This window comes from Clupea harengus, chromosome 22 (assembly GCF_900700415.2).
Source record: "Clupea harengus chromosome 22, Ch_v2.0.2, whole genome shotgun sequence".
Classification (NCBI taxonomy): domain Eukaryota; kingdom Metazoa; phylum Chordata; class Actinopteri; order Clupeiformes; family Clupeidae; genus Clupea; species Clupea harengus.
In genome coordinates, this window is record NC_045173.1 from 3,591,504 (window position 1) to 3,618,053 (window position 26,550).

At 48.0% G+C, this 26,550-nt stretch overlaps 1 protein-coding gene across 2 annotated transcripts in view; it reads right to left on the minus strand.

Moving 5' to 3' along the window:
* The window catches only part of bnc2 (basonuclin 2), a 174,636-nt gene that overhangs the window by 27,134 nt on the left and 120,952 nt on the right, over positions 1-26,550 (minus strand). For both annotated transcript variants that reach the window (XM_031560498.2, XM_031560499.2), the window contains exon 4: positions 23,623-23,858. In XM_031560498.2, coding sequence (XP_031416358.1) covers positions 23,623-23,858 — 236 coding nt within the window. The remainder of the gene's footprint in view (positions 1-23,622; positions 23,859-26,550) is intronic.

Sequence of the window (26,550 nt, forward strand, 5' to 3'; positions counted from 1 at the left end):
TCAGGCCCTGGGTGTCCGGGCTCTCTTAGCTCACGTCTGGCCTCTGTGTGGCACGGCTGTGGGCTGGGCTGAAGGCTGAAGGCTGAGCCCTGAGCTCCAGACAGCTGAGCTCAGATCACAGGAGCACAGGCCACAGACAAAGAGGAGCATTCACACCAGAGAGAGCCCCGTGTCACAGCAGCGTCCCACTCCCCTCAGCTGGACACACCAACACAACTGCTGGACAGTGAGCCCAGTGCTGAACACTAGCACTGACATGATACTATCTCTAATTTGACCAAAGACTGATCCCTTAAACTGAAGGGGCACTTGGTAAGTATTTTGCGAACTGGAAAACATTGGCCTGCTCTCACATACACCAAACAACTTGCTCAGAAAACGGTCAAGGGCCGAACCGAACATGTCAACAGTTGAACTTTCAACACTCGGTGAAGTGCAGCGGTTCGCACATTGGAATGTTTTGCCAAAAAAAAAAACGTATACATTTTGACAGGCAGAGTGTACACGCACGCACACACACACACATAAATACACACACAGAGGGCATGTTGGGCCAGCCGGCGCTGTTGGCAGGTCCCTGCAGCCAGATGTGTGTTTCCTGCCAGCGGGCCGCAGTGTGCCCTGGCACGGGGCTGGACCCACCGTGGAGGCTGCTTTGATGTGAGGGCAGGGGCGACCAGGGCTGGCCCATGTGATCCCCAGGCCAACCCCACGGAAAAATACAGGGAGCCTCCCTGAGCCTGGGCCTGAGCCTGCTCTCAAGGCTGCTGCTCAGGGCCTCAGGTACTCAACAAGGGAGGGCTGGGGAAATACACGTGCACACACACACACACTCACACACACACACACACACACATACACACACACACCCATAAACACACACACACACACACCCATAAACACACACACACATACCCATTAACTCACATATACTTGCGAGTGAGTTTTTTTCAAGAGGTCAGGATATGTATCTATATCCATATTACATATGCGGCACATATTTGATCCACATGCAAGCACACATTTACTCTCCAGGGTGAGTCAGAGCCATATCGTAACCCTCAGAGACAGACAGCCCGCTCCGCTGTGTGGGTTTGGCTCTGACACTCCAGGCCATATTTCTGTGTGTAGGTCATGGGGCAGGGTAGTGGAAGGTGTGCTTCTGCTGGTGGGCTATTCATACACTCACTCACACTCACACACACACACACACACACACACACACACACACACACACCCACACACACACACACACACACACACACACACACACACACGCGCACACACACACACACACACACATTCCTACTGCCCAAGCTCACCCCTCTCTCATCCCCATCTCCCCAAACACCTCAGCACTGCCAACAAATAAACACAAACATATAGAAATGAAACACCGCTGTTTCTCTTTGGCACGTTAGGTGCCTGGCACAAAAAAAAAAAACCTAAGAGGGGAAAAACAGAGTGAGCGAGAGAGTGAGAGCCTTGGCTCCATTCACCACCATTCTATATTACTTTCTTGAGCTTCCCATATCGGAATTCTGTATCCCAAACAATGATGAAAGAGGGGGGGGGGGTTGCTGTGGTTCTGGTGAGCATTAGCTCTTGGCAGCCCAAGCCGAGAGCCTGTTAGAGGGAGAAAATGCACTCCTGCCTGGTCCACACCTGACCTCTCCAGCATGGCCACCGGGGCCAAGCTAAGCCAGGCCCTCGCCCGCCAACCACCCAGACTCCAGTGCATCACAAATTAGGAGGTGTTGCTGCTCGTCCTTAGGCACCATTGACTCGGACGGCATCCGTGCTGGTGGAAAAGCCTGAGTGACAACATAACACAGGCTTGTTTATACCCCTCTGGCCTCCGTGCTGGTGTGGTGCCCTTCCACAAGACATCTCAATTCAATTAGGCCAGGCGAGGAAGACTGGGTTCGTTTATTTTCCCTTTTTAGTGTTTTCGTCTGTGAGAGTGGGAGGGATTCTTTTCATGAAACCACAAGAGGATGTGAAAAATATGTATGCGGGGAACAGTTCCACGAGTTCCATCAGGCTCTCTGCAATGCGCCTCGGAGGTTGCATCATTGTGATGGCCCTGGCCGGATGTGTTCTGTCAGCCGCATGTTTATTATTACAGTGGCGCTGGATCATGCCCAAACAAATGAGTTAGAGCTAAGTGGTGCCAAGAGACAAATGGCAATGCACAACACCACACTTGTGGCATACGGTTTGAGTTAGACGGAGACGAACAATGCTGCTCTAAGTTGCTTGCTGTTACAGTAATGGGGTAAATATAAGAAACATTTGAACAGGTTGTTTAACGACTCAAATGAGCATTGTGTGGAAATGCAGGATTAATTTGGCATTGGCATATGGTATTGCGAGGGCAATGTGCTCCACTTGTTTGGTAGCATGTATATCTCTTTGTGTTCACCCTCTCTCTCTCTCTCTCCTCTGACTCCTGATGGCTAAGTGGCCTCAGAGCAGCAGAATTATTTATTGACCCCTTGGGTGAGGCAAGTGGGTCAGGCACAGCCCCGCACCCCCAGCCCCGTGCCCCCCCCCCCCCCCCACCCCCCCACCTCCAGTCACCCACTGTGCCCCCACTTCCTGCTCTCCCAGGGGCTTCTGGGAGACGGAGCCTCTGTGGCATGTGATTGGACTCGGGTGGGGCTAAAGTGAAAAGTCATGCCAAGGTGTGTGTGGGGGGCTTGTGTGTGTCCAGTGGGACAGGGCACACTACATCACAGAGACCCTGCCACTGCACTCAGGAGCTATTAAATCCACATCTCTCTTTCCCTCTCTCTTTCCCTCTCTCTTTCCCTCTCTCTTTCCCTCTCTCTTTCTGCATCTCTTTGTGTATGTCCCTTTCTCCCCCTCTCCCAGTGCCCCAGGTTGAGGGCAGGTACAAATGGCTATTTGCTGTACAACTCCCAAAACATGATCATGTCGGCTGGTGGTCTGGCATACAGCATGTAAAACAAGAAAGCGAAGGGGCCATTCTTATCCACAAATGGCCCAGGCAAAACACAGTGGCATTAGGATGCTCTAGTTAAAGAAGCCAGGATATATCGAGCTCTTTTCCATCAATAAGGGAACAGGAGAGGTATTTACAGCATGTCCATCTCTGGTCACATACAAACATTTGTATCTATCCGTATCACTATTTCAAGACCCAAATCCGAGGGGAATAGATGATTCACTAGATGACTCACTCTCTTTAAAAGACGGAGCAGTGCAGTGTAACTGCCCCTTTTGGTCCTGGCTGCCTTTATCGAGACAAAATGGCAGTTTATGGTGGAGCGGCTCCTGGAACAGCCTCTCAGCCGTTTGATAATGATGTCATACACACAGTCAAATTAGAGCCGAGGAGAGGGAGGACATCATTAGAATCTCAGGCTGCTAACTGTCACCAGCTGGGGTTTGGAAGCGCAGAGTTGCTCACACATACATTACACACTCAGTCACGAACACACACTCACGGGAGCAGTGAGCACAATAGACAGGTCTTTTATTCTCACACCTTGGCATGTCTGCCAGGATGAGAGCGCTGTGTGTTTGTGTGTGTGTGTGTGTGTGTGTGTGTGTGTGCGTGTGTGTGTCTGCGCCGCCTCGAATCAGAGACATATTTCTCGCCTCTAATTAGCGCCAAGGGCTCCTCGGGGCAATCGGCAGCGGGTTAATTAGAGGCAGCCGGAAACACACAGGCGAGGCGCTCTCTCTTATCACACACTGTCACCTAAGGTAGTTCCTCTGAGCATCTGTGACAGATCACACATGGACGCCTCCCTCTGTCTCTCTCTCTCTCTCTCTCTTGTTCTCTCTCTCTCTCTTGCTCTCTTGCTCTCTCTCTTTCTCTCCCTTGTTCTCTGTTTTTGCCTTGTTTGTAAGCCTTCACCTCTGGCTCTCTGCTCCTCTGACAGCAGAAAGGAGCAGTCGTGTCAGAGACTGGCACTGCGGTGCGAGGCTTGTGACAGCCTGTTTTCTCCTCGGCGTGAGAGGTGCTTGCCCGCGCTCTGAGTCTGACGCGCCGCGCCGCAACCGCAGCTCGGTACAGCCGGCAAGGCCTCGGGGCTGAGACGCCACACCGGCCCGCGCATCTGTCTTCCCTCATTTGGTTGCTGCTGTGTTCACCGGAGAGGAAAAAAAAAAAGGAGGGAAGGATGGGAAAAAAAGAGAGAGAGAGAGAGAGGAGCGAGGCATCCAGATGTCACAGCAAGCAGGGATGTGCTATGGGTTCTGACAGCGCATGAGGTGGTGCTATCAGTGGAGCTTGGAGAGCGAGATGCACAGAGATGGCCCTGTTTAAAACCCTAAATAAACGGGGGGGAAAAAAACACTTTCTGTCAACCTTGTCATGACAGTCGTACACACACACACACACACACACACACACGTGCATACACACTCTCGAGTATAATACCACGTCACCCGGTTCTCTGACTGTTATTCATAGGAGTGCTTGCATGGCAAATTAACCCGAGAGGCCCAGTGACAGTTCTACGCCAGCACAACAGTCATTTTCCCATGCTTCCACTCTATTGCCTCCCGGGGACCTGGGACATGTATATGGTATAGCGGCTAATTGGACTGTCAGTTCCATACCTTCACCATGACCTGATGAGCAGGGGGGCTTTGGCTGGGGAGTTTTTTTTTCATTATTGATGAAAGAGTAGCCATTAGTAACATTTATAACCCCACTGACATAATGCATTGGACTGTATCTATAGCTTATGACAGTGATTCCGTCATAATTTCCGCCACAACCAATCTTTTTTCCCCGTTTCCAAAAGTGACTAGTCATGTGACTATCTATGAGTATGGCCCTGCTGATGTTTTGTTGCCTTTGAGATGTGGCCAAACAGCATGTGGTGCATTGAGGGGCAGATCTATAAACAATCACCCCAGCAAAAACAATCGCTTGACAGGCGGCTCTGTGATTACATGATGGGTTCGAGGCAAACACACGCGCTTTATTAATAGGTTTGGACGTGATTAACCGTTTCCCCCGTTTTGGGTGTGCTCTGCAAAAACAGGTCTCCAGGTCTCACAGCTGTATCTTAAAGCCAACCGGCTTGCCTTTCCTTTGTGACGGCACTAAACCTCCAGGTTGAAAAACAAGAAACAACTTTTGATGCCTGCTGCACTCAGAGGTTTGGGGGTGAGGTGAAAGGTGCTATCCATTCCACAGGAAGGTTCAGTGGAGTAAGGGGAGAGGGCTTGATGTTCTTGCACTGATTCATGCACCATTAGAAATCCTCTCTAAACCTGGGAATAAATTGTGTGTGAGACGTGTGATTTTTTCCCCCTCTCCCTGCTCTTGTGTACGCGTCCAAGACCAGAGCGTGTGGCTGAGGGCTTAAGCTCTTGATATCAGGGCTGACTTAAAGGCTTGTGTTTTTATTTAGTCCATTCTCTCCTGGCCTGGATCAGAGACACCGGCCCGGCTTGTAGGAGTGCTGCTCCGTGCGGTTTGATATCAGCCCGGTGCATACCAGGGGACGGGAGGACAGTAAATCACTTCCTAATGCGTGTGAGAGAGAAAGAGAAAGCAACGATGGGTTGTGGCCAGGACTTAGGCTGCGGGGGGGGGTACGACTTGGCCCCCTAATAGAGGCATGCTTCAGGAGAGATGGAGAAACAGAGAGAAAGAGGAAAGGGGAGCAAGAAGAGAAAGAGAGACAGAGAGAATGGTCATTTGGCCTGTGCGGAGCTTGGCAGGGCTCGTGACTGAGTGATGGCCGTCTGTCGGCGTTCAGACGTGGCCTTCCCTTTAATCTCGCTATCGTCAGACATGGAAACAGGGGGAGCCGGAGGGGGGGGGGGGCTGATGCGTGCGCAAGGGATTGATTTTCACTTTATATCACTTTTATTGCCGGGCGGCCCTTTCTCTCCCTCTCTCTCTCTAAAGCACACACACACACACACACACACACACACACACACACACACACACACACACACACACACACACACACACACACACGCGCGCACGCGCGCACACACGCACACACACACGCAGCTGGGATGGTGAGAGTACAAGGGAGGGGAGGGTTCACTTTCACTGGGTGTTGTTGGTTCAAATTAAACCCAGAATCCCCACATGTGTGAGATCCCAGAGCCATGATCCCAGCCGCCGCCCCCCACCCCCACCCCCACCCTGGCCGCTCGAGCCCTCCTCTCCCCCATGTGAAGCTTTTGTTGCCTGTGAACTTAAACGGCCTCGCAGCACATCGTAATGTATGGGTGGCGACATTACGGCTGGCGAGGGCCTCTTGAGAAGAGATCTTTTTGGCCACGGCGAGGAGATGAAAGGTAACGTGGCGAAGGCAATATCAGCCCGAGACTGGCGAGGGCATGGAAGGGAGAGCAGTGAACCCATGAGCTGATCAGCAGACACAGCCCCTACTTCATCTACGTACTTCATCATCCAGCAGCAGAGAAGTCTTTGAACGCAAACCTGGAATCACACTAAATCAAAGGAGAGGAGGTTAAACCTTTAACCAAACAGCAAATTGGAATCTCCAAGGAAAACAGCTCGGAGTGCGGGTGACGATAACGTTGCAACACCTGTTTTGACTTAGAGGCGAGCCAGTAGCGATATTAGCTAAACATGACCATAAAGGGGAAAAGTGTCTCTCTCACGGCAGGCTGATAACAGAACAGGATTCTGGCTTCAACGGGCCTGTGATTTTATTTAAGAGGCGAGAGGGGAAAGAAAGAAAGAAAGAAAGAAAGAAAGAAAGAAAGGGAAAAAGAAAGCAAAAGCTGCAGAAATTGAAACCGTGAAGTCGGGTCCCTGTCAAGAATGTTCTAGTCCCAGAAATTGAATCCGAATGCGCTGGTTCACCCTGAGTAAGCCTGCTGAGTAGCCCCAGGGAGCAGGACCGAACTGAGCCTTTACTTTGTGTCTCTTTTACTGTGTCGCACTGACAGACTCTCGGCTTCAACACGCACTTTGGGAAATAGCTTCTTTAGCGCGCCAAGCAGGGCATACCTTTTGAACTAAATGAACTAAAGTGGCCTGAGATCCAAAAGTTAAGCTTGGAGACTGTGCAATCCTCTTTAATGGCAGGCAATGAGTGAGACAAAGCCTGGTGTTCAGTGAAGTGCCTTTGAAAATTAGGGGTGAGAAAAGAAACTGCTCTGTTGGCAACAGAGCTAACCCGCAGGGATGTGAGCAGAGGAGCTAGCAGAATTAGCTGGAGTTATCTGACAGGGATCCCAGGAATTCTTCAGGGATAATGGGGTGAAGTCGACCTGCGCACACACCCAGATAATTGCTTTGTAGTGTGTCACAGAGCTGGCTGGATTTTGTCAAGGATCAGCGTCACTGTTCGCTCTACATACTTAAGAGGCCTGGGCTGCAGCAGACGTCTAGAAGTCCCAGACAGCACTTCTTAGGGGACTTCATTTAGACATTTCAAGTGAACAGTAATGGTTTGCAACTCTTCACTTCGCTAACTGCCGCTGTCCAAATTCCAGTGTGTCTTGGTTAAGTTTTTCGCTGTGAGAATGTTAACCATTTAGCAAAGCTGTCACTGACAGCTCCGTTCTTCCCTAATGTGCTATTGCTGCTCAGCATTAGCGTATTCCTGTGCTCGCATAGTGACAAGTGGGAAACGGTGTCAGGCTAAACTGTAAAGTTGTTTTTCCTTCCTAGCGCTGGTGGCACTGCGTTGCGTCTGTAACCAGCCCGAGGCTCTGGCCCTGACACGCGACTGCGGTTTCCAAGTAATGGCCATGTGCTGTCCGTGCCCTGGTGTCGGACATTTTTGCTCTAATCTCTGTTTACAGAGGGAGTAAATCATCTGCGAGGGGAGTGCATTCTGATGCACAGCCAGCGATGGGGAGGAGATAAGGCACAGCCTGGCACCAGCAGCAGATCTGGCACATCAGGGTCCCCCCCCTCAACCCCCACCAACCCCCACCAACCCCACCCCACCCCGGCTCTGATCCCACTGATAAGAGCCCGCTCACTGCTTACACAGCGCTGATGCACAACAAACACATTTTCCACACATTCACACACACACACACACACACACACACACACGCTGTGCAGAGACTCACACGCAGGCTGTGCACACATGTACCCTCAACACAGCAACACAACACACGCTCAGCAAAGAAATGCTAACAGGGAGTTTCTGCCACAACTCCAACCAAAAACACAAAAACAACTTTTCATATTGCTTAAACTCTAAAGTAAATAAATAAACAAATAAGAACACACCGACACACACGTCACCCCATACACCCTCCTCCTCATCTCTGCACCAGGAAGCAGCCAAATGAATCCAACTGAATGGAGGCTGTCTATCTGCAAAGTGCACAAACCGCACAGGTCCTTAAAGAATTCACACACACACACACACACACACACACACACACACACACACACACACACACACACACACACACACACACACACACACACACACACAAACACCCTCACACACACACACACACCCTCACTGGCACAAAGGGAGCAGGCGGAGAAGTCCAGTCTGTGCAATTATCTGAGCGTCTGCATGCATCTGAGAGCAGGGCCAGTCACCTGTGGCGGCTGGTCGATACTCTCCCCTCCAGCGGCCCTGTTGTCTTTGGTGATTACCGCTCTCCCTCTCAGCGCCCCCCGGCACTCCTGGATTTATTCGTTTGTGACAATGCAGGAGAAATAGGGGCCTGCAGACTCAGGAGAGGTGAGGCTTTGCTACATTAGCCACGCATGGCTTTCTCCCCCTCTCTCTCTTTCTTCTGCTGGCTCCGTTTGCCAGGGCTACAAGCTACAAGGAGCATTTGTTGACGTTGAGATGGCTCCATTTTAGAAGCTCATACTCTCATGAGCTCATTTCATAGAGAAAATGTGTTCTTTTATTTTATGTGTTTTTGAGTTGTTCATTTTTATTCTTTAATAACTTTATTATAAATATTATTGCTGACCATGCAAAATTCTCATATATTTAAAATATATACTTGTGCCGTATATGACCCACATGTGCAGCTCTTCTGGTGGTCCTGCCAATGAAGCACTTTAGTCTTTTATAGGCCCCAGTTAAAGTGGAGAGAGAGAGAGAGAGAGAGAGAGAGAGAGAGAGACAGGGGAATAGAGAGAGAAAGAGAGACACTAGGTTCTGCCATGGGGCCCTACACAGGCTGGTGTTTGTACATGCCGGACCCATGTGAGCAGCAGAGGATTCCAGAGCCTCAGGTCCTCCCAGTGATATTCTAATAAACAATCAGCCAGGCATCATGCTGTGGAGTTCTGTAATGGAGGCCTAATTATCCATTCCAAACACAGAGAGCAAGAACTCTGAGACTTCACGCCTCGTTTTCTACACTTACTCTCCAAAACCAAATGGAGGGCTTCCATTTGCTCCTTGACTTCACGTGGCCAAAGAGTTTACTGGTTGTGTGAAATACCTTTGTTTGCTCAGGACAGACCTCCAGGACTGTACGCTTTGTTAACTACCTGCTAAGGAGCAACATTTGGCAAGAGCTTACAAGAAGGGGGTTCAATTCTATTAAAACAGGTTCCCAGTAGCCCTAATATTCCACACAATTTTTTTATACACGTGTATAATCAGATAGACATTCATCTACCATTATTGGTTCTAGTCGGGTCTCTTTTGATTTCTCTGTCTGTCCTGCAGTGGTCAGTATGCTGTTGGCAGATAGAGGGCCTGAGTGTGGAGCTGCAGTGGTCAGTATGCTGTTGGCAGATAGAGGGCCTGAGTGTGGAGCTGCAGTGGTCAGTATGCTGTTGGCAGATAGAGGGCCTGAGTGTGGAGCTGCAGTGGTCAGTATGCTGTTGGCAGATAGAGGGCCTGAGTGTGGAGCTGCAGTGGTCAGTATGCTGTTGGCAGATAGAGGGCCTGAGTGTGGAGCTGCAGTGGTCACTATGCTGTTGGCAGATAGAGGGCCTGAGTGTGGAGCTGCAGTGGTCAGTATGCTGTTGGCAGATAGAGGGCCTGAGTGTGGAGCTGCAGTGGTCAGTATGCTGTTGGCAGATAGAGGGCCTGAGTGTGGAGCGCAGCACCTGCTGTTGGGGCAAAGAGTGTGGGATGACACCCATCCAATCAGGAGAGAGAGCAGAGGCAACAGAGGCTCAGATCTACAGCAGCAAGAGAAAGCAGCCCGCACATTAGCTGCATGACAGGGACACGCCATCTTCCCTCTCCAGCCACTCACACACACAGCAGAGAGAGAGAGAGAGAGAGAGAGAGAGAGGGAGAGAGAGAGAGAGAGAGAGAGAAGGAGAGGTGAGAGGGAGAGAGGTGAGGAGAGAGAGAGAGGTTGCTAGTAGCCAGAGGGAAAGAGGGTGTGAAAGAGTGAATAACATGGAGCAAGAGAGTGAACAAGAGAGGGGATCTAATTAGAGGGAAAAGAAAGAGCTGGAGATTCAGTCCCCTGTACACAGGCCCTGTCAGAGGGGACAGCTCTAAACACACTACATCGCTAGAGAAGGAGGGAGGGATGGAGGGAGGGAGGGGTGGAGGGGTGAACGGGGAAGGGGTAGTGTTGGTGATGCAACAGACCCTGAGCACAACAAGGGCAACATTTCTATAGAGCAACTTTCTTTTCTTCATTTCCTTGCTAAGACAACTAGCTCCCTCTCAGAAGAGGAGCGCGTTTCCGTGGGTTCCTTTGAGACTGGTCGTCGAGACTGATGTGTGAGAGCCCCACTGGTGCATGCAGGGCCATGCCAAGGACATGACAGCAGGCCCCGGGAGGCCCACACAGCTGGGCACTGCAGCACAAGGCAAGGGGGGCAGAGAGAGACCCATTCTCACCCACAAGCAGCTCTCCTGCAGCACTCACTAGGCAACCAGTGTGGGAGTGTGGGAGGTCTACATTTTCAATGTCTCTATGTGAGCCTGCTAGTGTGAGTGTGTGTGTGTGTGAGTGTGTGTGTGTGTGTGTGTGTGTGTGTGAGTGTGTGTGTGTGTGTGTGAGTGTGAGTGTGTGAGTGTGTGAGTGTGTGAGTGTGTGTGTGTGTGTGTGTGTGAGTGTGTGTGTGTGTGAGTGTGTGTGTGTGTGTGTGTGTGTGTGTGTGTGTGTGAGTGTGTGTGTGTGAGTGTGTGTGTGAGTGTGTGAGTGTGTGTGTGTGTGTGAGTGTGAGTGTGTGAGTGTGTGTGTGAGTGTGTGAGTGTGTGAGTGTGTGAGTGTGTGCGTGTCTATGTGTGCCATCGTTTGCTCATTTCCTCTCCTCTCTGGCTCCCCTGCTACTTTACGAGTGTGAGCCCTCTCACCTCTAGATACACTGCCATTTATAAAACGTTTCCATCCATGGCGGATGTGACACAAACACCATGTGCTCTGACGTCATGGTTACCCTCACTGGAGCTCGCTCGTGAGGCCTGCTGTTGGCTAGCGTTTCGCATTCTCATTCGTAACTGATTTAAGCGCCCTTTCCAAAACGCAAAGAATTGTTTATGTGTTGTAAGTACACTCTATTGTACAAGTACTATTGTTATCTTACACATGGGGCATTTCCAGTGTTTTTTTTTTTTTTTTGCTCCTGCAGACTTTCAAAGACTTTCATTGACCCCCGGCTGTGAGTATCGGAAGATAGTGTGGAGCCTCAAAGGGTCTGATGAGCCCGTGACAGACCGCCGACGCACTGCTGACCAATCAATACCGGAGCTGGTGTCTCAACCCAGCGACTTCAAGGGAGGCTCAGCGAATTCCCCTACACCCCTTAATGTCGCTGACCTTGAAGAAAATTCAATTTCCACCACCCCTATCAACAAAGCCAATGACAGCCATTTCTGAGGCGTCTGCCATTTCCTCTCTGAGCTAGCAGCAAAGGCAGGATATATATTAGCGGCGCGGACGAAGAGGGCGAAGAGGAGAGGAGAAAGCCAAGGAAGCAGAAGAAGAGCGGAGCGGAGCGAAGCAGGGATTCTGTTTGAGGAGGTAATTAAAACATGCCCCGCACCCCTTTGAACCAGCCAGGCTGAGTGGTAAATACAAGCTGCAGACCCAGGGAGCCCGTCCCCAGCCTCCATTAGTCATTCAGCAACCAGAAAAATAGAGATGGAGACAGAGAGAGAGAGTGTGTGTGTGTGTGTGTGTGTGTGAGAGAGAGAGGGTACACAGCCTCCGTGGGGGGAATTCCCAAGGCTGAAGTGCAGGGAAAAAAGGGAAAGCCAAATGCAGGAGAGAGATCCCAAATGCAGGGATAGTGGGGAGGGGAGGGGAGGGGAGGAGAGGGGGGGGGGGCTGCTCTAGCTCCACTGGAGGGGTGGGGGTGGGGGAGTCGGACAGGGCAGAAGGGTTAGTCATTTATACCACCACAGTCCTCTTTCCTTTCATTTTAATTACAGGTTCTAGACTCTTCTGCACAGGTGGCTGGAGGGGAGGAGGAGGAGGAGGAGGAGGAGGAGGAGGAGGGTGGAAGCAGGTCAGTATGATCATGAGGCAGGGGAGGTGAATGGAAAGCTGCAGGATTGGCCAGGAGGCTTTGAAGTCAGCATGGCAGTGGAGAGGAGGGGGTGGGGGGCTGGTTCAGGGAGAGATGTGACTGGGCGGGGCAGGGGGATGGGGTGGGGTTGAGTGGGGTGGTGGGGTGGGGTGGGGTGGGGGGTTGTAGAAGAGGGAGTGTCGGAGCAGGATGATCAAACCCACCCATCGGCCTCTTCTGGGGCCCCCCCCGACCGTGAGCATGTATGTTAAATCTATCACTTCCAATCCCATGTCTGCCGGGCACGTCACTTTGAAGCCTGCTGCGTGTTTATTTTGTGCCACATTCTGACACCGTGTTTCACATTCAATATTCATGGCTGTTAAATTTGGACCATGCTGCATGAAACCGTGCTAGACACGAGCAAACTCGGCCCCTGTGTGTGCGTGAGGCAGACGCAGAGGAAATAGTCTCTCATTCTCTCTCCTGATTTCGGAGAAGTCTGCCATACCTCCGCAATATTCAATACCACTAAATGACTGCCTCAACCCAAATGCACAGTCTATTAGGCTTGGAGGTGGCACCGGAGCTATGCCAGGGCACTTTCAGTGCTCTTACCACCATACTGGCTAGAGCCCGTATTGATCATTCATTCCAAGTGAGTGTCTGGGACCGAGAGGTAGACTAGCGGACAGAGGAAAAAAAAGCCTTGCAGAGGCGCTACTCAAAATGCAAGTGGGTCGACTGTTGTGTTCTAAATGTATGCTGTTTTTCTTTCTCTTTTTCTTTTTTGTTCTCTCCAGAAGGATTTACAGATCCAGTGTAAAGCACCAATGAAAATGCAAGACATTAAAGTGTATGCTTTTTGACGTGCCAAATGACTTGGACTAGAGTGTTTCTGCATGACGTGTCAGACGTGGGTTAACCCCGAGCTCATCTCCTCAGGATGTCTTGATTTATGTGTCTGAACGCCAGCATCACAATAGAAAAGCTCACAGTTTCTCTTTCATGCTTCAGACAAGCTGCTGTTTTTTTTTTTTTTTTTAAATACTTTCTCATTCCGCTTTCTTCTTGTATAGATTTAGGTGCTCTATCAACTGAAATAACCCGGCCTCCTCTCAGTCCTGTGCGGCTCCACCGGCGGTGTGAATGTGGCTTTCACACCGGGGTCGCGGCGCAGAGAAGTGCTCTCTGTGTGCCGTGTTTAGTATGGGACCGGTCCAGGCCCATCTGGAGTTAAACCAACAAAATACAGCAAAATAACAAAACAGAGCTGCACTTCATTAAAGCTAATGCCAGAGTACACAGACAGATAACCTTAACCTTGCCTCCCCCCCCACTAGTGTCTCTGTGTGTGTGTGTGTGTGTGTGTGTGTGTGTGTGTGTGTGTGTGTGTGTGTGTGTGTGTGTGTGTGTGTGTGTGTGTCTGTGTGTGTGTGTGTGTGTGTGTGTGTCTGTGTGTGTGTGTGTGTGTGTGTGTGTGTGTGTGTGTGTGTGTGTGTGTGTGTGTGTGTGTGTCTGTGTGTGTGTGTGTGTGTGTGTGTGTGTCTGTGTGAGATCAGTGTGAGAATTAGAAATGCACACTGAGTTTATGCAAGAAATGGAAAGAGAGGGTGTGAGTGGGAGGAAACAGAGCGGGAGAAAAAGTGGAGGAGGGAGGGAGAGAGAGAGGGAGAGAGAGAGAGAGAGAGAGAGGGAGAGAGAGAGAGGTGCGCCTGTCAGAGGAGTGATATGAAACGGCGCTGCTTCAAAGCTAAAAGGGCCGTGACCTGAATATGCTCGCTGCACTTGCTGCCTAAGAGGATCAATGACAGGGGTCCAGCCGGCTCCCACAGGCCCACGGCTGCCTAATGAAGGAGCCAGGCTGCACCCATCCACATGACACTGCTGCCAGGGACCAGCGCCTCCACACGCACACACGCACACACACACACGTACACACACACACACACACACACATGCACACGCACACACAACTCATCCTGAGAGACATGCATAGGGACAGGTCCAGCCTGACCACACACACAAGTGCAAGCACGCATACCTAAAGTTTCACCGGAGGACCTGTGCACACACACACACACACACACACACACACCGGCTCAGAGTGTTGTACCATATGGGGCCGACTGTGTTCACAGCTCTGTCTGCAGAGAGGGCCCTGTCATAGCCTCCACCACATCACACACCAGCACGCTGATCACTGATGTGTGTGAAACTCACACCGACAGAGCTGAGCATGCTAAGCGCCATAATAAGAGAAATAACTAAAAATACACCATCTGTCTCCTTCACCGGGGCCCGCGCAGATGTTTACAATGCCCCAGATAATTTAGTCAAAAGCTTTGAAAAAGCTACAGTGCTGAAGCTAAAGTGAAAAGCTAAAAAGCCAAAGTGCTGAAAGACTGACATGGTCAAACTGCAGAGAGCCTTTCATTTTGTCTCATGATCAAGGTGTGGTGTTGTTGTTGTTTTGGTGTTGTTGTTTTGTTTGGTGTTTTTATGCCGCGTTTGGTGTTGTTCCTCCTTTTACTTGGCCTGATATCAACACATGGAGAAAGTGTCATGAAGCGCTACCATGTCAAATAAGTGCGGGATCATTTTTGTTTTGTCTCTTTTTTTTTGCAGTTTAGCAGCCCTCTGTCCTGTGAAGCTCTGTGCGGGCCCTTCTCAAGCATGGCAGAGTCAAATCCTGTCCAAATCCAATATAAGGGGAATTACTTCCAAATTCCTTCATACTTTGTAACCCTCATGTAACCCCCGTCTCCAGCTTGAATCCATTTGGAGCTTGAGTTTGGGATTGAGGGAGAGGGACTGTGGATTTGGCCCACGTACAGCTGATATGAGGCCCTTGGTGCGAGTCCTGCGTGCCCTGACATGTGAGCCAGAAACGCTGCCTAGACGGGCCCAGAATGAGGCGTCACATTGAGCCGCATATATTCACACCCATATTATGCTTCTCTTGCCGGGACAATTGACTTGAATTCTTTTCCAAATGTGCTGGAGAGATTTCCTTTAAAACCAGCCCCTGAAATGTAATGGCAAACAGAAGCTTGTCAAGTGCTCAACATCGTTTCGGAAGTCATTGTGGATTTGTAATACTTGGGGTGTTGGGATTCGTGGCGTCACATTTAACCTGTGTTAGCGATTAGCAGCAGATCAATATCTTTGACCTTACCACAGGTACGTGGACGTGCTAGGGGTGTTGAAGCGGGCTCTGCTCACCCCGGGCCTGAGCGAGGGGTCGAGCGCGCTGCGCTGTGGCCTTGGTCTCAGCAGCGCTGGTGCGGGTGGAGCTTTAATGCTTTAATGCTTTAATGCGGGCACGGCAGGAGGAGGAGGAGGTGGAAGTAGGCCACGCTATGTGAGCGGCGCGCATCGCTCCGCTGCAGCTGCTGCGGCCACATGTGGAACAGAGGAGGTGAGGGAAGGGGGTGGGAGGTCGTGGGAGGAGGAGAGAGAAAGCACGGGGTGATGTGTGTGTGTGTGTGTGTGTGTGTGTGTGTGTGTGTGTGTGAGGAGGAGTGCTGGAGAGGGGGTGGGTTGAAATCACCTTGATTCAGTGCAGCGGGCCTTTGATGTGCCTGAAGCTGGCTCTCGTAGCCCTGAGCGAAGCGCACGCCTTAAAACAAAAATCCAGCTTGACGTCCTCAAATCATAACCATATGAATGCAGGAATTCCACCTTAAGAAACATCTCGCCCTGGCCCGGCCTGTGGATGAGGCATTAGCCAGTGATAACAGAAACCAGGTTGGGGGGGGACGCAGGGAGGCTGGGGAGGCACTGGAGGTGGAGGACTGGGGGGGGGGGGGAGGAGGAGGAGGAGGCGGGGAGCAGTGTGGCCCAAGAAAGGTTTGGTGAAGGGATCACTTCCAAAAAATGTTTGCACGGAGCCTGACTACCTAAAATGGAAGTTTCTCAGGAGAGTATGGGAGATGGGGTGACCTTCACGTTGACAGAGTGAGATGGAAGGAGGGAGAGAGGGGGGCGAGAGAGGAGCAGAGAAAGAGATGTGGAAAGATAGAGATGGTGTGCGGACAAATATGAAATCATTAGTCGTTTAATGATTTTGGATGACTTCAGTATCGCCTTTCAAACTTTTTATAGGGATAGATTCAGTTTTTGGCTTGACTCAGGGTGCGAAAATATTGTTCTATTCATACACCTAAGGCATTGTGTAATAACAATGATATAACCATATAATTACATAATGGCGGTGACATCATTCACAATGCTTAGCTATTTTTTGTTCTACATTTCCCTCACCCAGTGAACAAATAAAGACATGGCTTTGATTGGAAGCAGAGGAGTTCTGCAGTGTTTCTCAGCGCTACTGTGGGCTGCGTTGGTCTCTGCAGCAGCAGTGACTGTGGCGGCGGCAGCAGCAGCTTGTGGTGGCTTCTCTCTGGGGCCTGTAACCTCCTCTCCTAATCAAATCATGTCTTTTGGCCAGAGGACATCCTTCATTAAACGAATCAGGAAGGGAGCATATTGTGCCTCGCCGAAGCGCGACGGGTTGTGCCCCCTACAAATTCCTTCGCGCAAGTCGAGATGAGCAGGGCACACTGCGCCCAGATGTCAGGCTTATTTGAATAAAATGGGCTCATTGTGTAGCGCTCCCCCCCCCCCCCCCCCCCAACCCTCTCTTACCCCAGCGTGTCCACCAGGGAGGGGGGTTGAGGGGTGGGGGCAGAGCTGGGGGGCACTTGGTAGGGGGGTTAGCTTAGCCTAGCGGTTCCATCTGGGTCTCCTCATCGGAGTCAGGAAAACCGCATCTCATAAAAAAGGAAAAAAAAGAGAGAGGAAGCACAATGTTCTACAAGGACAAGAACATTACTGGGAATGTCGCTCTGCCTTCATGCTTCCACATGTTGGCTGCGGAGACCCCTTTTTTCCTTCCCTTGCTCCTCTCTCAGAGTGAAGAAACAAGAGAGAGAGAGAGAGAGAGAGAGAGAGAGAGAGAGAGAGAGAGAGTGAAGGAGAGGGTGAGAGAGAGCGGGAGAGAGAGAGAGAGAGAGACCAGACTGATACGAATTCCATCTGCCAGGGAGCGGCCAAGTGACAGAGGAGAAAAACCGGCATCTGGTCTCCATTGCTGTCGGGCCGCCGTTCCAACTTACAGCTTTCAGCTGGAAGAGCATGAGGAGGAGGAGGAGGAGGAGGAGGAGAGGCTCTGGCCAGGGACGCCGAAGAGGGGGCGCGCTGGCACCCGCAGGACTCCCCGCAATTTTTCACACATCACTCTGGATTGGGAGGGGAGGGGAGGGGGGGAGAGGGAAGGGGAGGGGAGGGCTGCCTGCACAGGGAGGTTTGGCTGGGCCGTCTGGGGTTCGGAGCAGGGCTAGACTTAATCATGGCGGTCTGCCGTGGCCCCTGGAGGGCCCCAGCGAGGGGGTTCGGTGAGAGCGCTGGACTCCTCTGACGGCGAGAGCGTGGAAGAGGAGAACAAAGGAGAAGGGCCAGGCCCTCAGAAAAACACACACGTGCACACACACACACACTCAAACTCTCTCTCTCACACACACACACAACATGAAACATACACACTTAAACATATGCACACATACAATCAGATGAGGCCATGTTCACGCACTTACTCAAAGAAACACACACGCACCTGCAGGCTCCATATCTCACAGTATCATTTCACCTCCGTTTCCTCTCAGCTCAAGAGAAGAACAGAGCAGAACGTGTTTACGTAGAGAATGTTACTAAACTATGTGCACTTCATTCATTGCGTTACACAGTAAAGGTCACCCAGTGGTGATAAAGTCTGGGTAAAGATTCCGTTTTCAGGGAACCATTCCGAACGCAGCACAGCTAAACCAACAGAGACCCACAGAGGTGGCATTTCTGTGACCAAAAAAAACAGGAAGAGAGTCGCACTTTGGGAGGAAGCTGTGCGCGAAGTGGGGCCATCTAACAGGAGTGCTTACTGAGTTTAATGCAGGGACTTTTCTGCATGCCTCCTCTGCATTTTTCTTTCTTTCTTTCTTTCTTTCTTTCTTTCTTTCCTTCTTTTACAGCCCTATGGAGTTAAGGCGTGTGGCCCAACGATCCCTCTGGGTTTCTACATAATTTCCTAATGGAATGTTTTACAACACGCAACTCCAAAAAGTGCTGCCGACCACTGTGAGGGTCATTAAAGGTTTTTTTTTAATGAAAGCTCTTCAAAATGAGATCATGAGGAAGTGATTGTGCCTGTCCCCTGCCATGCTGTAAGAATGCCTGCACTCACACTGGCAGCGCTGCAAACGTGTAGAAGTGTAATTATTTACAGGTGTACCTTTATGGCTTATGCATGTATGCAAGACTATTCATTTTATCACACTGTCATCACCCTAACAGGGGCTACACTATGTGTGTGTGTGTGCCTACATGTTATATGCCTTTGTGTGTGTGTGTTCGTGTGTGTGTGTGTGTGTGTGTGTGTGTGTGTGTGTGTGTGTGTGTGTGTGTGTGTGTGGTGTGTGTGTATGGTTTGTGTGACTGGATGTGTGAGTGTGTATTTGTGTGTATATCTGTGTTATGTGAGCATACGATATTTGAGTTTAATTCTGCTGGTGTGTGCCTGAGTGTTTAACTCTAACGTGAAGGTCACATCATGAGAAGAGCACCTAAGGATGATTAAAACAAGAACAACCATGCATTCCAATGGTTATTGATATTATTTATAATTTCTGTTTCTACCAAATCAAAATTCAAAGCCCTTGATGAGCCGTCAGCCTTTTACGGTATCGATTCATTTCCTCTGTTTTAACAGTCTATTACGGCGGTAAATTGCAAAGGGTACACATATTTAGTCATGCCTAAATGTATTTACTTTTCTCCTGATGTGCATGGCTTGGCCTTAAACAATGCATCAGTGTCAGTGGTTCTTAAGAAATGAATATCTAATACAATTACTGGTGTGAGAAGTAATGCTAGGCAAAGGAGGTGCATCACTATGGTAATGGCAGTTTGATTGACAGCGTGGGGGCAGATGTGGTGAGAATTTTTCAGGGGGAGAACAGCAGAGTTTGGGGTTTAAATCTCATCAACGCAGAGCCCATATCAGCGTAATGGGAAATATCCTAAATAACCACACCGGGAAAAAAGGCAGAAAAGGAGAGGATAGAGAGAGGAGCCAGAGAGAGAGAGAGAGAGAGAGAGAGAGAGAAAGAGAGAGAGAGCGAGAGAGCGAGAAAGAGAGGACTCCATGTTCCTGCTCATTGTGTCAAGATCACACAAGGTATGCACTGAGGGGCGAACGTCAGGCCTTGAAAGGGAGGGGAGAAGATGTCATGTGAGACTGTGTGTGTGTGTGTGTGTGTGTGTGTGTGTGTGTGTGTGTGTGTGTGTGTGTGTGTGCGTGCGTGTGTGTGTGTGTGTCTGTGTGTGTGTGTGTGAGCGCATGTCGGCAGACGAGGGGACTGAGCTGGGGCAGTGAGTGACAGTCGATGGGCTTGATCGCCCAGGGAAACCAGCACTGACTTATTAACGGTGACAGGTGCGCTACCTGGGAGACAGGTCAAGAAAGAGGGAGGGAGTGAGAGAGAGAGAGAGAGAGAGAGAGAGAGAGAGAGAGAAGGACAGAGAGAGAGGAAAGTGGGGAAAGGGGGAGAGAGGATTATGCGTAAGGCACAGAGTGAAGCAGACGTAGCCCAGCAGCACAGCGCTACACGGATGCCACGGGCCTGTGCTTTGATTTGGAATATCTGGGCAATGAAGTGCTAACCCGCAGTCTGTCACCAATGAAGAACAGAGAGGGAGAGATTGCTTTGTTTCACTGTGATGTTACTGACAAACCGCAGTGTGTGTGTGTGTGTGTGTGTGTGTGTGTGTGTGCGTGCATGCGTGCGGTGGAGGAAAGCTAAACGCTAAGGTCAGTCTGTCATGTGCAATCATATGAATGTGAATACAATATGTATGTGTGGGTGTGTTGTGCGGTTGGTGTCTTTTTGTTGCAGCACAGCTAAACTTCCGCACTGCAGATGCTGTGTATGTGTGTTTGTGTGCGTGTGTGTGTGTGTGTGTGCGTGTGTGCGTGCAAGAGTGTGTCTATGTTCTGTCAGCTCTGTGTGTGAGGCATCACTGACACACAGCTGCCCACATTCTGACAGGCTGGCTCACATACGAGGTGAACTTCCATCCATTCTTTGTGTGTCCCTTCCGCTGCACGGGGCTCCTGTGTGGGAGAGGAGGTCAACTGGATGCACGGCGGAGACCAACTCATGCTTTCTCTAATGATTCAAAAGAAGACCACTTTTGACACAAGCCAGCATGTTTCATACATAGTGGGAAATTTCATCAGAAATGTTTCATTTTTCTTCAGTGCCACAATGAAATCGACATCTCCTTATTTGTATCGGTCTGCTTTAGTATGCTTGTGTGTTGTGTGTATTGACAAACTCTCTCTCTCTCTTTCGCTCTCTCTCTCTCTTTCTCTATCTCACACACACACACACACACACACACACACACACACACACACACACACACACACACACACACACAATGTGGTCAGGAGATTCTTTAAAATGGCTTTGTAATTATAACTGATAATGGGGGATTAAGTATATTGACTTAATTAAGACTTCCTTGTTAGTTCCAACTTGATGTAGAAGTCTCTGAATATGCTTTCATGTTAGGAGTGCTGTCTTACTGTAGTTAGATGGATTGACAGAAAGATACTTAACACTGAAACAAATCAATTTCCACCTAATTTCTTTTGTAAGGATTTTTTATCATTATTTGTCTATTGATTGATCTATTGATGATTTTAACCTATCTACTTTAATTTAATTCAAAAAAAAAAAACACACACATTGGGTGACCTGCACTGCTTGCGTCTCTCTCTCATCATGTGTCAGGCTGCTGATTAGCGGCAGTCACTACTCAGGTCTGTGAGCCCCGGCGGGTAGGAAACACAAAAACAGCCCCGACGAGTAGAACACAGAGTGAGCAGAGCACAAAGCCGATGGGAGGAGATGCTCCCATACAGCCTTTTCATTAGCGTGATTGCAACCACTGAGCTCGTGTGATTTTTCTTTTTTTGCTATTTCTCTGCTGTCTCTTCCCTGTGTCGTTTTGTCAGTCAGAGACACTGTGGGGATGATCTGTGTAACTGTGTGTGGGGATGATGGTCTGATGAAGGGGTAGCAATAGACACAGGAAGTGTCAGAAGTCAGTGCTTTGTATCAATTTATCTGTGATTATCTGAAACTTTAAAAATATTATTTAGAAATAAAAAAAAATTAAATACCATTTCTCTAGATTTATTGTGTGAAAATTGTATTGTATATTGCAGGTATGTGATTTAACAATATATACATTTATATCTATATTGAACACCTTTAGCTGCTAAAGTAACAAATTATAAAGTGACGTAAAAATTGATCGTTGTGTGTATTTCATTTTAGCGTTTTTTTTTCACATAATGGATGTGTGCATTTGTTAAGAGAGCCTGTGCTATGTCATTCATTATTAATCATCATGTTACCATGCAGCAGGCTTGTTGCAGAAATAGGCCTCATCATTCATAAAAATCTGTGTACATGGGCAACTGAAATAGCGTGTACAAACTCAAACATTTGTTTGTATTGATTTTGTAAATAAATATTACAGTGTAGATATGAGTAGGTTTCTCCTCTGATGTGACCCACTGTTTCAAATCAAACAAACCATTTAATAGTATGCCATATAATAGTAAATCCAGTGACTGTACTATAGCCGTGCCTGAAGGCTTGAAATGATTGAATTTCATGCCTATTCATGCCCTAATAGGACCTTAAGCGACTACTTGCTGTCCTTAAGTGACTGATGATGCCTGCACATTTTACCCCTTTTTAGAAGTGATCTGGCGTGGCTCAGCGGCCCCAGCATAACACAGAACCACAGGCGTCCATATGAAACAGCCCATCCCAGCAGAACCAGCTGAGGTGGAACATTTCAATAGTTCCACTGATCACTCAAGGGATCACATCTGTCCAACAATACAAAGATCTGCTAAACTATAGGAATTGTTCTGGAACCAGAAGGTTTAAAAAAGATGAGATGAGGGTAGAGTAGGATGACAAAAAAGACAGAACGAATGGCAGTACATGACGACCTTGCACAATCCTACCACATGGTTCGAGGAAGGGAGGGAGGGAGGGAGGGAGGGAGGGAGAGAGGGAGAGAGAGAATAAGTGAGGGGCGGGGAGGGGTGGATACATGGGTTCAGAAAATCTGGTTTACTCACAGAAGCCCTTTTCCACATACAAGGCCTCAAAACCGCCTTCGCCTTCAACCAGCATGCTGTTCCACTTACTCCCGGCCTCCCAGCGCAAGCCAGCCACCTCGCTCTGGCACTGCCGCTGGACACACAAGGCTAACCACAAGCACATGTTCGCTTGCTCTTAACTAATTCATTCAGGAACACTTTGGTTTTGTTGCGAGACCAAAAGCCCTGTACCTTTGATTAGGAAACGTGTCTGATTCCAATTAGAATGGGGGCTGGGAGGGGGAGAGGGAGGGAATGAGCTGTGGTGGTTTTATAGTCTGCTGGCGTGACATTTTTCTCCACATTTTTTCTTAAATATACTTCTTTTTTCCCTTTTCTCTTTTCTCTTTTCTTTTTCTTTTTCTTTTTTTCCCCCTTCCACTCACTTGAGACAGGGACATCTTGCTGACAGAACACAAAAGAGAGGCTGTATGTTGGTTCTGGAAGTCTTTACTGTAAGACTTGCCTCAGTGGATGTCTCTGGAGTCTGGGGTAAGTATTTGTTTTTGTTGTAGTCATTTACCATAATCATACCATGTCATAGCAGACAATTGCTCTAATGTCAGACAATTGCTCTAAAGTCTAGAGGTGATTAGTTACTGTCAGGCGGTAAGATCACTTGGCAAATTGTTTTGCATTAAATAGAAATAAATATGCATTAAATGCATTCTCAACTGATGTGTGTGTCTTCCAATGCTTTCATATCCAGATTACATATTGTTTGTGTGTGTGTGTGTGTGTGTGTGTGTGTGTGTGTGTGTGTGTGTGTGTGTATGTGTGTGTGTGTACATCCAAGCCTCTTACCTGCAATGCGTATCCCCTGAATGACAGCACTTAAATGCCAGGTGGGGTGGGTGTGTGTGTTTGTGTGTGGATACATATGCATCTTTATGAGTGTATGCATGCATGTGTATGTGTGTGTGTGTGTGTGTGTGTGTGTGTGTGTGTGTGTGTGTGTGTGTGTGTGTGTGTGTCTGACCTGTAGGATGTATCCCCTGACGTAGTCGCGCAGCGTCCATCCCAGGCCGTGCAGGATGTGCAGCACCTCCTCCTGCTTGAGCACGCTGAAGAGCCGGTCCAGGAGGATCTTGAGCCGCACTGGCACCGCCTGCGTCCCGTACAGCATCAGGCTGCTGATGTCAAACACCACGTTTGACTGCACGATCTCCACCTGAGTCGGGTGGTACAGGTGCTGTGTGCTCAGCTTGTCTAGGGCTGGAGAAACACACACACACACACACATTTACATTATATTTTTTGGTGACACTTTATAATCAGGTGTGTTAATAAACCATTTACAAGGTATCACAAAATGGTTCAGTAGATATTTACATTAGTAGATTACTTACAAACAGTTTGTAAGTCAGTTCAAAATGTTGTAAATGCTTAATTCATGCATAACGCACTTGTTTATCAATGGTAAGCCCATAGTCAATAAAGATGTAAAAGAAAATTATGAGTACAATTATTAACTAACGCATTTACTACGTTTATTGAGTTTTTTGCAGCCCCCCAATCTAAAGCGAGTTTTATTTACACTTTATTTAGGCTTATGATATCTAGCGCGCATGACTGCACATCGTTTCTGTGCCAATGCTTGTTTACTTTGTTTACGTTTTGTAATTGACGTAGTCTAATCTGTAGTCAATCTATGCGCTGTATCTACCACATTACACAGGTGGCCAGCCTGACTGTAGGTACCTTCTCAGGCCGCACACTGGATAACAGTTACTTGTTAACTGGCAGATATAATGGCGACAGAAATTTGGTAGCTGTATGGAATTACTACAATTAATGCTTTTGGAAACAATATGATATCTTAACCTGCTACTCCGAGTTTGTTTGTCACTACTACAGCATGCTTGCTTTTGGGGACGTCGCGTAGCCCATTCAGCTCGCTTTGCAAATTATTGATTTGATTGGTTAGTAACTCTGTCACTTTTTATAGAGTAACATTATCGAACCCTTCAACATTTCTTCAGAAGGGTCAGGAGGGCCTAAATAATATAAGGCATAGTACATGCATTGGTTAATCATCATACTGTGTTATACACCATATATTATTATCTTCCTAATTAATGAACTATACCTGCATACGTCTACATGGGTTTTGGACATCCTTATTAACTATGGGTTTACCATTAATAAATGTGTGTTAAGCATTTACAAAAAAATGTAAGTGTGTAAATTATTTGTAAGTAATCTTCTAATGTATTGTAAGGGCTTGTAAATATCTAATTAACCATTTGGTAATACCTTATAAAGGGTTTACTAACACATGTTATTATAAAGCATTACCAATTTTTCAAATAATTCCTTTAAAATGATGGCGTAAGAAAAATTAAGCAATGATAAAAAAAAGACCCATACAGTAATAAATATAATATTGCATGAATATATCTGAAAACATGGTGTTTTAAAATATTGTATTCGATATTGCAAAATATATTACTTTGTGTTTTTATTACCTTCATTCGTGTTATTAATACCTTCATTATTTTGTCTCAGACATTATTCATTTATTGATAAACATATGGACAAGATAGAACATACAACAATCATTTAAACCATGTAAAAATAATTAGTATTTGATTTCTGTTACGTAAATAAGATAAAACATTAAATCAGATGGTGTAATAAAAAAATGAGCATTGAATCAATGCATCACCATCACTGTAATGATATATTTGTGCACAATATTTTCTTCCAGGGACAAATCAACTGGTGGTTTTGAAACAATAGGAGGGTTTCAGACATTTCTACACAAATTAATCTACACACAGACACAAATAGACAGACAGTCAGACATACACACACACACACACAGAGAGAGAGAGAGAGAGAGATAGAGAGAGACCTCCAGTTAATGACTATCAAATTTCCCTGTCTAACGTCTTCTCAGGGAAGCAACTGCACACTCAGCACCACAAGATAATAACACATCTATGAGATAAAAGTGCTGGCATTAATGTAATTGTCTTTCTTTCCTCTCAGCCTAATCCTCCTCCTCTCTCTCTCTCTCTCTCTCTCTCTCTCCCTCTCTCTCTCTCTCCCTCTCTTTCTACCCTGTCACTCTTTTGACACCGCTCTCTCTCTCTGTCTGATCTGTCGTTCTTTTGACACCTCTCTCAGTTCAATTCAATTCAATTCAAAGTGGTTTATAGACCATGTCTACATAAAATAAATATATATATATATATATATATATATATATATATATATATGTGTATATATAAACAATATGTATACATTGTGTATGTATACATGTATAGAAACATTAAACATACTTACATTTGGGTTAAAGTTGTGTCCCTCAGTTTATGACAGAATTAAATATAAGCTCTCCTGAGAGAGCCCCCCTTTTTTTTTGTTTGTTAAGGACATCAAAGTTTGCGTGGTTGGTTTTAAATGTACAGAAAATAGTTTTTGTTCTTTTCTCCTCTGTCTCAGCCTTCTCTCTCTGGCAGTGACCACACATCCTCATTTGGCAGACAGGTTTTTCTATGTCTATCTATTTCCACTGCAAGGTTGTGGTCACTGAGCCTGTACTTCTGGTCAGGTTGGGCTCTCAACGGATAACTGCCTAATTCTGCCCTACATGCGTTGTTGGGTGTTTTGTTTTGGACTTTCAGTATATATCGTCAGAATTCGGCATGTAGGGCTTTGGCTAGATGCTTGTCCCATGTGTTGTAGTGCTGCGCACTGAGTGGACCCTAGACCTCACTTCCATAGAGCGGCTGTATTATGCTGTCAGATAATTAGCCCTGCATTGTGATTGGTATAGTTACATTGCATGCACTGGCGTACTCAAACTTCCTGATGCAGTAAAGGCATGGCTGAGGTATAGTGCATGGTGTGCTCTTGGACGGGGCTACCTACAGTCAACATGTATCTGTAGCTTCTTTTG